At 41.4% G+C, this 16,327-nt stretch overlaps 1 protein-coding gene across 1 annotated transcript in view; it reads right to left on the reverse strand.

Annotated features, from left to right (window-relative positions):
• Positions 1–16,327, reverse strand: part of CDK5RAP2 (CDK5 regulatory subunit associated protein 2) — a gene marked incomplete at both ends in the record, with an annotated part of 167,128 nt that overhangs the window by 91,578 nt on the left and 59,223 nt on the right. Inside the window, one exon of the mRNA XM_084237826.1 lies at positions 525–695. Coding sequence (XP_084093952.1) covers positions 525–695 — 171 coding nt within the window. The remainder of the gene's footprint in view (positions 1–524; positions 696–16,327) is intronic.

A 16,327-nucleotide genomic window follows, 5' to 3' on the forward strand; every position in this document is an offset into this window, starting at 1 on the left:
CCCAGAGAAGCTCCTTCCCTTTGCTGAGCTTCCCTTTCTCCACACTTACCTCCCTGATGGCTGAGACCCAAATAACATGAGGAAAGTTGTGAGAGGCTCTGATTTGTGGCAAAGAAGCCTACAGTCATTTTTGCAGCCACATGTTTACGGAAATGTTCCTTCAAAAGAGTTTTTTAAAAAAAACCTATGCCAGGCCTCCCCAGTGGCGCAGTGGTTGAGCGCTGGGTTGCGAGGCTGCCCGCAGCCTCTGCAGCGCCGGTTTGATCCCTGACCGCCGGCGAGGGTCCCACATGGCACGCAGACCTCTCCGGCCCCCAATGATCCCCTCAGCAATGTACTTTGTCAGTCTGCCTGTTCTGTTCCCCACTCTGGCTCTGGTGAATTCTCTCGCCTTCCCGCGCTTCTGACTGTACCCAGTGCTTGTATAAATAAATAAATAAATCTTTAAAACAAAAACAAACAAACAAAAAAAAACCTATGCCAAATGAAAAGATTTAAAGGCAAAAGACCAAAAGTTAGGGTACCTGAAGCAACAAGTCTGTCTGACTGGCACTTTTTGTCAGGCGTCTGATCACCTCCTCTTGGTTTTGTAGCTTTTTATTACTTTCACTCAAAAGACTTCTGTAATGATGCTCCACTGCCTTCTCTCTTTCATTCACTTCGTTGCGTAATTTTTCAACTTCATGTTGAAGGTCCTACCAGAAGAAAAAGAAGAACTGGAGTTTACTTGACAAAAATGTCAAGGTCAACAATTTCTCTCACCTATTTACCTTACTATATAGCAAGCAGCTAACTGAGGTATTTAACAATTGTGTATTTCCTTCTCATTTGAAGACTTAATAAATATCCAAAATAATCTAAAATTTGGAAAAGTTTTAACCATATTTATCACAACATAAATATGAATATTTATCACAATATTATTTACAACTAAATATCCAACAATGGGAATTAATTATAAAGAGAGTATGTTATTCAAAATTCTGTGTAATATGATGCCAGCTGTTTCTAAATGTTTATATAAAATATTATTACAGTTTTTTACGACTATGAGGGAACACATCAAAATAATAAAAGCAAAGCTTTGCCAGTTCCTTTGTTTTCTCTACATTCCACAATAGTGAAATCATCGGTATTTGTCTTTTTTCCTTCTGACTTATCTTGCTTAGCATAATCCCCTCCAGTCCCATCCATGTTGTTGAAAATAGCAAGAGTTCATCTTTTTTATAGCTAAGTAGTATTCCATCGTGTATATATAACATGTCTTAATCCACTCATCTGTCTTTGGGCACTTAGGTTGTTTCCATAAGTTTGCTACTGTAAATAGTGCTGCAGCAAACATAGGAGTATATATCTTCCTTTGAATTAGTGCTTTTGCATTCTTCAGATATTATACCTAGGAGTGGAACTGCTGGATCATATGGTAGATCCATTTTTAACATTCTGAGAAACCTGCATCTTATTTTCCATAGGGTCTGGACCAGTCTATATTCTCCAAAAGTAAACGAAAACAACCCTAGAAAGAACTGCAGAATTAGGCTACTAGAGGGGGAGACAGGCTGGGGGTGGGAACAAAGGGAGCAGGTGGTCTATGGTAAAGAACTACGGGTGCTTTGGTGGTGGGTGTGATGTGGTGACAAATATCTGAGGCGGTATGAACCTACTCCCCTAAGTCACAGACAGTGTTGTAAACCAATGTTAACTTAAAAAAAAAAAAAATTACAAAAATAATAATAAAGTATCCCTAAGTAGAGGAATAATAGTGATTATCAGTTGATTTTTGATTTTTCTGAGCTTTTATAATCTCTAAATAAGCCTAATATATTCATAATGAGAATATAAAACTGTCTTAAATAATGGCATTTCCAAGTTACACTAATGGGGAAAAAAACGAAAACAACAACTATACAGTGTGATTGTAACTACCTCATTGTACTATTTGTAATAATGAAAAACTGGAAACACCCAGATGTCCACCAACAGAGGAATAAACCAGGCACATTCTTACCACAGAGCACTGTGAAGGTACAGAGAAAAGTAATGAGGACTCCCTTTATAAATGTACTGGCCCAGGTAATCTTCAGGAAATACCACTTAGGGTGGAAGAAGGAAGGAAGCAGACCCCAGGAAGGAAAAAAAAAAGTCTATGTACAGTGTACTGCCATTTCCTTAACCACACAAGGAATTAAAAGGCTGCCTTTTAGGAAAAAGGGAACGCAGTAAAAGAGACAGAGTAAAAGTCACTTTTTAGATGTGGCTTTAAATGCTTAAACATTTAAACCATTTAAATGCTTAAGAGAATTATTCTTTAAATAAAATTTTAAATCCCTTAAAACTTAAAGCAGAACAAACAAAAGAAAATGAATTTAACTGTATCGGGTTGACTGGTGAACCAAACTTAAAGTAATCATTTCAATAACCTTAAAGCTGTGTAATGTATACCTCTCGAGTGGGATATTTTTCCTTAGGACAAAAGGAAGTACTACAAAAAATTTTTCATTGTTAGCAATAAAGTTTTTTAGTTTTCTTAAGTAATAATGCTTTTAATAACCATACTGCAAGAAATACTGGTATTGTTATTCTGAAATTGTGTGGGCATATATTTATTAAATGAGTATTATGTCACAGGAACCAAAATGTTCAGCATAAGAGAAGACAAACACAAATGTAAAAGTTAAAGGGCATCATTTTCATTTAAATTGGAAACATTGGGCTTCCCTGGTGGCAAAAGGGGTTAAGTCTCAGCACTATGAAGCCATCAGAGCCACTGCAGCAAGAGTTCAATCCCCTGCCAGGGAGCTAACCCACATGGCACAGCAGACCTCTCCAGTCTCACCCCGCCGCACCCCTCAGCAGTGTATTTCAGTAGATCTGCCTGTTCTGCTCCTGCCCTGTCTCTGGTGAATTCTCTCACCCCCCACATCTCTGGCCTGCACCCCAGCTCTTGTATGCATAAATACAGTAAATCTTAAAAAAAAAAAAATCATCAATGACACTAAGGTTCTTGAAAGTAAGATAAGAAATACGGTATTTACATAGTTTCAAAGTATATCCCCACAAAACACTTACCACAAATGGATAAAAAAGCAACTGTATTGTGGAGAAACCCAGGATACACCCACCCTAACCAAGTGACCTACACTGAAGCTACGCAAACAATTAGGACAGACGGACAGTGTGTGCCTCCAGATGTGACACAGGAGAAAGAGCTCATTGTATCAGAGTGATTCTTGCCACAAATGTATACCTTCAACCTAATCACGTAAGAAACACCAGTCAAGTCCAAACTGAGGGACATTTATAAAATAACTGATAAGTATGCTACAAGACTCAAGGTCATGAAGTTCGAAAAAGACTGCACTACTGTGCCTGATTAGAGGAGACTAAGGAGACATGACAATGAAAGGCAAAACGGATGCTGGACTGGATTCTGGTCCAGAGAAGGGGCGTTAATGGGAAAACTGGTAGAATTCAAATACAGTCTGTAGACTGGCTAGTAGCATTGTGTCTGTGGATTCACTGATTCTGTTAAGTGTACTCCAATTGCATAAAATGAACATTAGCTGGGTGAAGGGTATAAAGGAACTTCTGTGAATTCTTTCCATAGCTTTTCTCTATGGCTAAAATTATTTCAAAATAAAAATTTTTTAAAAAGACTTATCAATCAATGCAATGTGTATATCTTGTCTCTATCATAAATTTAACAGATGTTTACAATAACTTTTAAATTAGACAATCATTAGTGTTGTGTGCAAAAATGTTCTCCCAGTCGGTGGGGTTTCTCTTTGTTTTGGTTATTGTCTCTTTTGATGTGCAGAAGCTCTTTAATTTGATGTAGTCCCAGCTGTTTATCTTTGCCTTCACTATCACTGCTTTGGGTGATGTGTCTGTAAAGATGTCTTTGATGTGCATATCACGTAGTGTTTTGCCTATATTTCCTTCTGTGTATTTTATGGTTTCAGGTCTTATGTCTAGTTCTTTAATCCATTTTGAGTTGATTTTTGTGTATGGTGTGAGGTAGTGGTCAAGCTTCATTCTTTTGCATGTAGCAACCCAGTTTTCCCAGCACCATTTATTGAACAAACTTTCTTTGCTCCAATGCATAGTCTTTGCTCCTTTGTCAAAGATTAGTTGACCATAAATCTGTGGGTTTATTTCTGGATTTTCTATTCGATTCCATTGGTCTGTGTGTCTGTTCTTGTTCCAATACCATGCAGTTTTAATAATTATGACTTTGTAGTAGAGTTTGAAGTCTGGGAGTGTGATGCCTCCATTCCCTTCTTTCAGTTTTTTCAGGAGAGCTTTGGCTATTTGGGGTTTTTGGTGATAAAGGACTGATCACAAAAATCTGCAAAGAGCTGATGAGACTCAACAACAACAACAAAAAAGTTCTGTCAAAAAATGGGCAGAAGAGCTAAAAAGAAACTTCTCTGAAGAGGAAATGCAAATGGCCAACAGGCATATGAAAAAATGTTCAACATCACTTGTAATCAGGGAAATGCAAATCAAAACTACCATGAGATACCATCTTACACCAGTGAGAATATTAAAAAAACTAGCAACAACAAATGTTGGCGAGGATGTGGAGAAAAAGGAACTCTTCTGCACTGTTGGTGGGAGTGCAAACTGGTCCAACCACTATGGAGAGCTGTGTGGAGATTTCTGGACCTACTAAACATAGAGCTTCCATATGATCCAGTAATTCCACTCCTAGGCATTTACCCAAAGGACACAGAAACATCAATGTTTATAGCAGCACTGTTTACAATAGCTAAGCTTTGGAAACAACCCAAATGCCCAAAAATAGATGACTGGATCAAGAAGATGTGGTACATATACACCATGGAATATTACTCAGCATTCAAAAAAGATAAACACATGCAATTTACAGCAACATGGATGGCACTGGAAGGGATCATGCTCAGCAAAATAAGCCAGAAAGAAAAAGAAAAATACCGGATGGTCTCACTCATAGCAGGAATCTAGAAAACTTAAATAAGGGACCAGGAAAATGAATAACTATAAGAAAGTGAAAAATCAAAATCAACAAGCAACTATGAACCAGAGACACTCTATGGGGGGTGGGGGGAGGGGAGGGATTGGGGTCAAAATAAGGGGGTTGCAAATGTATGGGGAATATAAAAATAAAATTTATTTTAAAAAAAGAAAATAATAGAGGGGCGGAGCAACATGGCGGCGAGGAGACGCTGCGAGTAAGATCTCCCATTAAAAAAAGTTAATAGGGAGGAAAAGCGGCAGGTCCCAGTGAGAACTGGGACACGGAAGATAAACGGACGACTCCAGCAAACTGCCCGAAGAAGAAAGTTGCCATAAAAGAGGACGAGAAGGGAGGGAAGCGCAGAACCCTGCTCCCCTCCCCCGCCCACAAAGTCGGCACTCTCCGACCGGCAGAGAGGAAGGAAACAACAAACCAAAACGGCCAACAAGAAAAACGGATGCAGCAAGCGGGACTGTGAGTGGAAAGGAACTATTTCAGCCACCACACCCCGTGAACGGGAGCTGAGGTGAACCCTGCAGGATCCGCCGCGGAGGTGAGCTCCACACGCCATTAAAAAGAGAGCCCCGCCCACCAGGAGGAGACCAGCACCAGCACACAGCCCCGGCCGCCCGGTAAGCTTGCGCGAAAGCGGCGCTCCGATTGCAGCTGCCCAGGCCCCTGTGCCTGCGACCTAGGCTTGCGGGGAGACGGCGGAGGCCCTCCCTGAGTGAGCAGGAACAAGGCGCCCAGGCAGGGGAGCGGGATTCAAAAGGCGCCATTCCCAAGCCACTGATCTGGGCTACAGCCCGCGTCCTGGAACTGAGGGCTTTGGAACTGAGACCCGGGCGAGGCCCTCCCTGAGTGAGCAGGAACAAGGCGCCCAGGCAGGGGAGCGGGATTCAAAAGGCGCCATTCCCGCGCCACTGATCTGGGCTACAGCCCCCTTCCTGGAACTGAGGGCTTTGGAACTGAGACCCGGGGCGGAGGCCCTCCCTGAGTGAGCAGGAACAAGGCGCCCAGGCAGGGGAGCGGGATTCAAAAGGCGCCATTCCCGCGCCACTGATCTGGGCTACAGCCCGCGTCCTGGAACTGAGGGCTTTGGAACTGAGACCCGGGGCACGAAATTAGGGGCGTGGGTTCCCCACGACGGTGGGGCACAAGGCAGACACAGCACCCCAAAGCTGTTGAGGTGTACCCTACCATCCCCGCTCTGCTCCCTGTCCCACGGGGTGGAAAATCAGCTCCCCAAGGGCTCTAGGAGAGATCTCTGGTGCCACCTAGCGACTTGACCCCAGCACAGGCTACTGAAGGAGCTAGTGGCCAGCTGGGGAGTTAGCCCACACCGGGCCCCTTCTGAACAAGTAGTCTGAGCCCACAGGGAGAGCGAGCACCCACAGCCGGGGCAGACCAGGCGCGCAGAAGAGTGTGCCTGAGACCAGAAGCGCAGGGAGTGTGTCCCACATCACCATTTAGAACAGGGACATTTCTTCAGTAAAGACTACCTGCAGAAGGCTTCCTCAGGAGCCAGAGGTGAGCGGGGGAAGTTCGCCCACGCCAGACCCCCTCTGGCCTGCAGTCCAAGCCCAGAGGGGAGCAGGAACCCACCGCCGGGGCAGACCAGGCGCACAGGGGAGTGTGTCCCCACATCGGCATTTTAGAACAGGGACCTTTCTCCAGTAAAGGCTGCTTGAAACTGACAGATGACTCCTGGAAGAACCAGAGGGGAACAGAGAAGCCCACCCAAGATGCCGGCAAGTCCCAACAACACAGTGTCCCAACGCATACGGAAAATTAGAAAACAGACAGTAGGGAGGAGAAGAACCACACGCAACCTAGCAACTCTCCAGAGAAAAAGCACACCACAAAAAGAAAGCCAGCCCCCAGATTGCAACGACAATAACTTGGAAGAATTTCTGAGCCTTCCAGAAAGAGAATTTAAAATTGCCGTGATTAGAAAACTGACAGAAGTCATAAAGGAAAACAATGATAAGGGAAAAATAATCAACGATCAGAAGAATGCAATTGAGTCCCTAGAGAGGGAAAACAATGGTCAGAAGAAAGAAATTGAGTCCCTAAAGAGGGAAGTAAAAGAAATGCAGGAGATCAAAGAATTAATGGAAGAACTAAAGAATTCTGGGAAAAGCAATGAAAGCAGAATAGATGAAATGGAAGAACGAATAAGTAATCTTGAAGACACAGAAATAAAAAGAACCAAAACAGAAAAGGAAAGAGAAGTACGAAGGAAAAAGAACGAAGAAAGACTTCGGGAACTATCTGACTCCATGAGGAAAGGAAATATAAGAGTTATAGGAATACCAGAAGGAGAGGAGAGAGATGTAGGAACAGAGAAAATATTCAAAGAGATAATTGAAGAGAACTTCCCAAATGTGAAGAAGGAGCTGAAAATTGATATACAAGAAGCAAGAAGAACACCAAACTTCCACGACGAAAGGAAAAATACAGCAAGACACATAATAGTAAAGCTCCCAAGAATCCAGGACAAGGAAAAAATAATGAAGCTGGCAAGAGGGAAGAAACAGATAACATTCAAAGGAAAACCAATCAGGCTGACATCAGACTTCTCCGAAGAAACACTACGGGCAAGGAGAGAGTGGAGGGACATAGTCAACAGACTCCAAGAAAACAGATGCCAACCAAGAATACTCTATCCCGCAAAGCTCTCCTTCCTCTTTGAAGAAAGAATATGGACCTTCCCAGACAAACAGAAACTCCGGAATTTCATTGCAACTAAACCCCCACTCCAAAAAATACTACAAGGAGTCCTAAAGCCAGAACCTCAGAGCGACGAATAACAATGAAAGAAGGCCAAAAAAAAAAAAAAAAAGTTATTAAAAGAATAAATAAATAAAATCAAAGGAAAGACAAACACAATGGCAAATACAGATGTTACCATATCAATATTAACTCTAAATGTAAATGGACTAAACTCTTCAATAAAAAGACACAGAGTTGCAGCCTGGATTAAGAAACAAAACCCAACCTTTTGCTGTCTCCAGGAAACACATTTAGCTACAAAAGATAAAAATAGGCTCAAAGTTAAAGGATGGAAAACAATCCTACAAGCAAATGGACCAAAAAAGAAAGCAGGAACAGCTATACTTATATCAGATAAAACAGATTTCAAACTCAAAAAGATAAAAAGAGACCCCAATGGTCACTACATTATGATCAAGGGGACAATACTTCAAGAAGAAATAACACTCATTAACATATACTCACCAAACGAAGGAGCACCAAAATATATCAGACAACTGTTGTCCTCTCTGAAAACAGACATCAGAGAAAACACATACGTAGTGGGAGACTTCAACACACCACTATCAACAATGGATAGATCAACAAGACAAAAAATAAGTAAAGAAACCAAAGCTCTAAATAAAGACCTAGAGCAATTGGGCTTAACAGACATCTATAGAACACTAAACCCCAAAAAAATGGAGTACACATTTTTCTCAAGCGCACACGGATCATTCTCCAGGATCGATCACATACTGGGGCACAAGACAAACATCAACAGATACACCAAGATTGAAATCATATCAACCATCTTTTCTGACCATGAAGGCATCAAACTAGAAATAAACCATAAAAAGAAGGCAAGGAACTTTCCTACCTCATGGAGATTAAAAACCACACTACTGGAAGACCATTGGACTAATGAGGAGATCAAAGAAGAAATTAAAAAATTTTTTGAATTGAACGACAAGGAGGACACCAATATCCTAAATGTATGGGATGCAGCAAAAGCAGTAATAAGAGGAAAATATATAGCAATAGAAGCTCACATCAAGAAACAAGAAAGAACGCAAAGAAACAACCTAATCTCGAAGCTCAAAGATCTAGAAAAAGAACAACAAAAAAACCCCAAAACCAGTAGAAGAAAAGAAATAATAAAAACCAAAGCAGAAATAAATGAAATTGAAACTAAAAAAACAATCCAAAAGATCAATGAAACCAAGAGCTGGTTCTTTGAAAAAATCAATAAAATAGACAAACCCCTAGCCAGGCTCACAAAGGAAAAAAGGGAGAAAGCACAAATAAACAGGATCATCAATGAAAGAGGAGAAATCACAACGGACACAGCAGAAATCAAAAGAATAATCAGTAACTACTATGAACAGTTATATGGAAACAAGTTTAACAATCTAGAGGAGATGGACAAATTCCTACAACTCTACAATCACCCAAAGCTAGATAAAGAAGAAATAGAACACCTAAACAGACCAATTACAATTAGCGAAATTGAAATGGTAATCAAAAACCTCCCCAAAAACAAAAGCCCAGGACCTGATGGATTTACAAATGAATTCTACCAAACATTCAGAGACGAATTAGTGCCTATCCTTCACAAACTCTTCCGAAAAATTGAGAAGGAAGGGACAATACCAAACACGTTCTATGAAGCCAACATTACACTAATACCAAAACCGAACAAGGACAACACAAAAAAGGAAAACTACAGGCCAATCTCCCTAATGAACACTGATGCAAAAATCCTCAATAAAATTTTAGCTATCAGAATCCAACAATGTATCCATAAGATAATTCACCACGACCAAGTTGGATTCATTCCAGGGGCACAAGGATGGTTTAACATCCGAAAATCAATCAACGTTATCCAACACATCAACAAAAAGAAATATAAAAACCATATGATAATATCAATAGATGCTGAGAAAGCTTTCGACAAAGTGCAACACCCATTCATGATAAAAGCCCTTGAAATTCTTGGGATACAAGGAACATACCTCAACATCATAAAGGCCATCTATGACAAGCCAACAGCCAGTATCATTCTCAATGGTGAAAAGCTGAAAGCAATTCCATTAAGATCTGGAACAAGACAAGGATGTCCACTCTCACCATTGCTTTTCAATATAATACTGGAAGTCCTAGCCAGGGCAATAAGACAAGAGAAAGACATCCAAGGAATCCAAATAGGAAAAGAAGAAGTCAAACTATCACTATTTGCAGACGATATGATATTATACATAGAGAACCCCAAAAACTCCACAGAAAAGCTAATTCAACTCATCAATCAGTTCAGTAAAGTGGCAGGATACAAAATCAACACGCAAAAGTCAGTAGCCTTCCTATACACAAACAATAAATCTGAAGAAGAAGAAATCAAAAAGACCATCCCTTTTGTTATTGAAACAAAAAAAATCAAATATTTGGGAATAAATCTAACAAAAGAGGTAAAGGACCTATACAAAGAAAACTATAAAACACTGTTAAAAGAAATAGAAGAAGACACAAAGAAATGGAGAGACATCCCCTGCTCATGGATTGGAAGAATAAACATTATTAAAATGGCCATCCTTCCAAAAGCAATATACAGATTCAATGCTATTCCAATCAAAATTTCAATGTCATTCTTCAAAGAAATAGAACAATTATTGATGAAATTCATATGGAATCACAAAAAACCCCGAATAGCCAAAGCTCTCCTGAAAAAAAAAGAAGGGAATGGAGGCATCACACTCCCAGACTTCAAACTATACTACAAAGCCATAATCATCAAAACCGCATGGTATTGGAACAAGAACAGACATACAGACCAATGGAATCGAATAGAAAATCCAGAAATAAACCCACAGGTTTATGGTCAACTAATCTTTGACAAAGGAGCAAAGACTATGCATTGGAGCAAAGAAAGTTTGTTCAATAAATGGTGCTGGGAAAACTGGGTCGCTACATGCAAAAGAATGAAGCTTGACCACCACCTCACACCATACACAAAAATCAACTCAAAATGGATTAAAGAACTAGACATAAGACCTGAAACCATAAAATATATAGAAGGAAATATAGGCGAAACACTACGTGATTTGCACATCAAAGACATCTTTACAGACACATCACCCAAAGCAGTGATAGTGAAGGCAAAGATAAACAGCTGGGACTATATCAAATTAAAGAGCTTTTGCACAGCAAAAGAGACAATAACAAAAACAAAGAGAAACCCCACCAACTGGGAGAACATTTTTGCACCCAACACTAATGATAAAGGACTGATCACAAAAATCTGCAAAGAGCTGATGAGTCTCAACAACAACAAAGAAAATAATCCAGTCAAAAAATGGGCAGAAGAGCTTAAAAGAAACTTCTCTGAAGAGGAAATGCAAATGGCCAACAGGCATATGAAAAAATGTTCAACATCACTTGTCATCAGGGAAATGCAAATCAAAACTACCATGAGATACCATCTTACACCAGTGAGAATGGCACATATTAAAAAAACTAGCAACAACAAATGTTGGCGAGGGTGTGGAGAAAAAGGAACTCTTCTGCACTGTTGGTGGGAGTGCAAACTGGTCCAACCACTGTGGAGAGCTGTGTGGAGATTTCTGGACCTACTAAACATAGAGCTTCCATATGACCCAGCAATTCCACTCCTAGGTATTTACCCAAAGGACACAGAAACATCAATTCCAAAGAACACCTGCACCCCTATGTTTATAGCAGCACTGTTTACAATAGCTAAGCTTTGGAAACAACCCAAATGCCCAAAAATAGATGACTGGATCAAGAAGATGTGGTACATATATACCATGGAATATTACTCAGCATTCAAAAAAGATAAACACATGCAATTTGCTGCAACATGGATGGCGCTGGAAGGGATCATGCTCAGCGAAATAAGCCAAAAAGAAAAAGAAAAATACCGGATGGTCTCACTCATAGCAGGAATCTAGAAAACTTAAATAAGGGACCAGGAAAATGAATAACTATAAGAAAGTGAAAATCAAAATCAACAAAAAACTATGAACCAGAGACACTTTTAGGGGGGCGGGGGCGGGAGGGGAGGGATTGGGGTCAGAATGGGGGGCTGCAATTGTATGGGGAATATAACAATAAAATTTATAAAAAAAAAAAAAAAAGAAAATAATAAAAACAATGTGGAATCAAAAATAAATAAATAAATAAATAAATTAGACAATCAGGGAAATCTAAATATTAACTATTTGGCAATTTTAGAATATTACAAACCTTTTTGAAAAAGTGAAATGTATTTTTTAAAACATACTGAAAAACTGAAATAATGTGTTAAAATTCAATGGGAGAGGGAGCTGGGGCGGGGTGGGCGGGGGTGGGGGGAGCTGGTGCTAGGTGGAACAAGGCGTCCATGAGTTGATGACCACAAAGGTGGGTGGTACATACAAAGCTCAACACACTCATTATTCACTCTCCTTTTTCAAAATTAGCAGTTTTTTTAAGAAGCACTGATGAGAAACCAGGAAGAAATACCAAAACACATGACTTGAATTTTTTAAATTATATTATTTCTTTCTAAATTTTTAAAATAAAAATTTTAAAGCACAGAAACCCTTTAAAAATGAAATATTCATTTTTTTCTTGAGCAAACAGATGACGATAAGATTGCCCTAAACTGTTAATCCAAAACAACTGGACCAAGAACCTATCATGAAATGTAAATGTCAGTAAATAAAAGTGCAATACTAGGGGGAGAAAAGAAGATTCTTTTTAATTACAAAAATATTACTAAAGCAACATTAATAGAATTCTAAAGTTAAAAAGTAAAGCACTCTCCCACAAGAAGTCGGGCCTACAGCTGCAGACATCCCTTCCAGTCCCTGCCCATCTGCAAACAAATATCTGTACAGCTTTAACTTCAGTTTGGGTTTTTTCCCAATTTTCTCTACTTATTCCTACAAAAGTAGAAGCCAACTAAATAATGATCACACACACACACACACACCCCGAAAAATCAAAACAAGTCTAAGCGAATAAAGTCAAGAAAATCACTTTTTTGCTTTTTATTTTTAATTGAGTAGAGATGAGAAAAGTCTTCAGAGGAGCAACATGGTGTTTATAATGGGGTGTCCCTCGCCCTCTTGGTAAGGGAAACCTAAAACAAGGCCCCTAAGAGATGCTTAATGACAGATACACAAAACCTTCATATTTACCCATTTTAAGGAGCAGATCATAATTCACTTCCCTATATCTCTGAGATCTCCAACCAGCTGCTCTTACAGATATTACAGCAAAGAGAACAGGATTCACTTTCTAACTTTTGATTTGCTTCCATAGACTAAATTCCTAAGCAAGAGATAACTGGGTCAAAGGAGAAGCATGTTGTGAGGATTCTTCCTACAAACCGACAAACTTTCTTCCAAAATGATACTGGCTAAAATACCATCAACAAAGTCCAAGTTTTTGTTCCCCCATGTCATCCTCACTGGCACCAGTACTTCCTTTCATTTTTTCTAATTGAACTGGTATGAAATGGCTCCTCACACCAGAGTATGAATTTGCATTGCTCTGATTGCCACTGCGTTTCTAAATATTTTTAGCTGACTGTTTTACTGATGTAACATTAGTGATAACATTTGCACAAATACAAAGATCCCAACCCATGTAACAGTCATCAGTCACACACTAAAGGTAAGAACCAGCCACAAAAACGTTCTGTGAAGTCATTTTGATGCATCTCTAAGTCCCAGGAAATGCATGTGCCATCCTGGCAGAGCATGTTGAGGAAGGAGTGCACACTGAGCACAACGCAGTGACTAGAGGCCCACTTCACTATCTCCCACATCAGTCCACCTCTGTACACACACCTACCCCAGACTCAAATGCCTGGCGTGTGTTTGTGTGTGCTGTATGTGTGTGTGTGTGTGTGTGTGTGTGTCAGCAATAACTTATACTATTCTCCACTCCCATTGCTTATGGAGTTTTAATTCAACTACCCAGGTTAAGAATTTCTCACATGGGGCCTCCCCTGGTACAGGGGTTAAAGTCTCAGTGCTATCTAGCTATTGCCAGCCACTGCAGCCTGAATTCAATCCCCAGCCAGATAGCTGACCCACATGGTGCTGCAGACCTCTCCTGTCTCGACCGCTGCTCCCCTCAGCAATGTATTTCGGTAGATCCAGCTGTTCCGCTCCCCACTCTGTCTCTGGTGAATCCTCTCACCCCTGGAGCCTCTGGCCTACACCCCAGTTCTTGTATGCATAAATAAAAAAAATCTTTAAAAAAAAAAAAGAACTTCTCACATGTTCTTCCAAAGACATGAGCAATGTGTCATATTTCTCCCACATGTCCCCCAACCTGACAGAGCTGACAACATGAAAATGACACCAGGACATTTTGTCAATCTTCAAGATTAGGGGTTCTTAACTTGAGGTTCAGTACATGGACCCATGGAATCCTATGCAAATTCCTACACAAATTTGTATGTGTATACATTTGGGGTGAGGGGTAGCAGCCCTCAGCCCAAATCAGGGTCTTGAGGAAAGTCAGATCAAAGACTATTTCTTAACATTACTAGCAATGATTATTCACTGTGCACTCACTGTGAGCCAAGTGCTTTCTCACATCAACATCTCTGACGCTAACACCTGGCTACGTGCTAAGTGCATTAAGTCTCACAGAGGCTGAGGAATCTTCACAAAGCATACAACAAGGAAGTTCTGCTGCTGAAATGCAAACCCACCAGTATGAGCCTGAATTCCATGCTCTTTCCACTCAACTGCACTATTAAGACCAATTAAAGTGAAAATCCACTCCAACACACGGGCTCTCCCTAGGCAGTAATTCTAACCCCCAAGGTAATTTTAGAGTTGCTCATAGACTCAGAGTTGATGGAACATTCAGCCTGAGACTGAGGCCCTCCTGCTAATGAACAGGGCAGGGTCAGGCATCTCGGGCGTCCTAGGAAGAGCCGTCAGAGAAGGTTCAGAGTAAAAGCGTTACCGCAGGGAGGGGAGCATGTGCTGAGGTGGCCTTGAGGAGCAGCAGCTGCCATGACAACATGACGACCGGCAGCAGGTCATGTGGTTGGCCCCAGTAGAGTTACAATAAATGTTTGGGGGAGGCATGGAGACGGCCTGTCTTGCCTGAGCAAAACAATCAGAACTGAAAATTGATAATCTTCAGTGGTTTCCCCAAACCTCCTTCATATTCCTGGGCGGTGAAGACAGGCAGACCTAGCCTTGAGGCCCGGCCCTACTGCTGACTGGCTGGGTGGCCACAGACACTTAACAAATCTTTAGTGCTTCCTTCCCAGGAGGTGGAGAGAACAATAACACAGACACCGAGGCCTGGAGGGTGACATGAGAAAGCACAGGATGGGCGCCAAGCACTGCAGCAAGTGTAATGGAAGTGACAGGGTCCCTCCCTCTCTCCCCAGGCATCAGCCAGGCTGGTCTCTACTCCTGGGTTTCCTTATGTGGTCACAGCACCACTATCCAGCCTGCCAGAGGTCAGTGAGCCCTTCCCCATCCTCTCACACCTTGTCATCCAACAGGTAACGCAGGCCTGAAGGCACAGCCTGTTCTCTCCTTCCAAAGCACATGAGGTGAAAAATAAGGATGGGGTGCTTTTCCATGGCCAAGTTTCCCCAAACCCTGGTCTGCCACCCACTCTCATTACTTCCAGAGTTGTCAACACAGGTGATACCGGGAAGCAAAGTACAAGCCTCAGACATTTTTATACACAACACAGGGCATTCTGATAAAACTGAGATTTGTTTGTTTTTTGTGTGTATGTTGGAGGAATATGCTTTTTTTGAGTGGGAGGGTTTAAGGGAGCCATCTGAGTCCTCTTACTCAAGTGAAGGCAGAAATAGAAAAAGAAGACCCAGGAGGTAATGAGGAAGTCGGCCTGCCCACCAAGGGCCAGGCCTGGCTTGATCTGCAAGAAGAAGACAACTCTGAAACTTGGATGCCTTACGGGACTGTGACCCTGCACGGGGCATGAGCCCCAGGCATAGTCCAGTCTCCCATTAGTCAGCTTGTTACCCACACTTTCATATGGGGTATTAGGAATGACAGGTAGGACCTGAAGCAATGGGAGAGAAGAGAAAAGCAGGCATTCTTGCACACTCAGCTCTTCCACCCCTATGTCCAAATGCCCCTGCCTTCTTCAGATCTTAGCTCTCGACTGCAACAGCTTCCTCACTAATCTTCCCACCTCTGGGTTCACCCACCAAATCACATGCACAATCCTAACAGCTCTGCCCAGAACCCGTCAGTGACTGAGTTAACTTCACAAAGAAGCTATGTTAAAACAGTCATTTAAAGCTCCTGAAAGTGGGCATCAGGATTTTAGCATTATCCCTTGCAAACATTCCAGTAACAACTCTTCAGGTTCTCTGCCTGTATTCCACCCAGTCCCCTCCAGCCAGAAAAAAATAGATAAATCCCCACAATTCTGCCTGGAGACAGCATGCATATTTTGCAAGGTCAATCCAAGGGCCACCTCTTCCACCAAGCCCTCCCTGATTACTCCGGCCCTCAGCAACCATCCTTCCAAACACTCCCTGTCACTTTTTTCTACAAA

Source organism: Talpa europaea (assembly GCF_964194135.1).
Source record: "Talpa europaea genome assembly, chromosome: 7".
Taxonomy (NCBI): domain Eukaryota; kingdom Metazoa; phylum Chordata; class Mammalia; order Eulipotyphla; family Talpidae; genus Talpa; species Talpa europaea.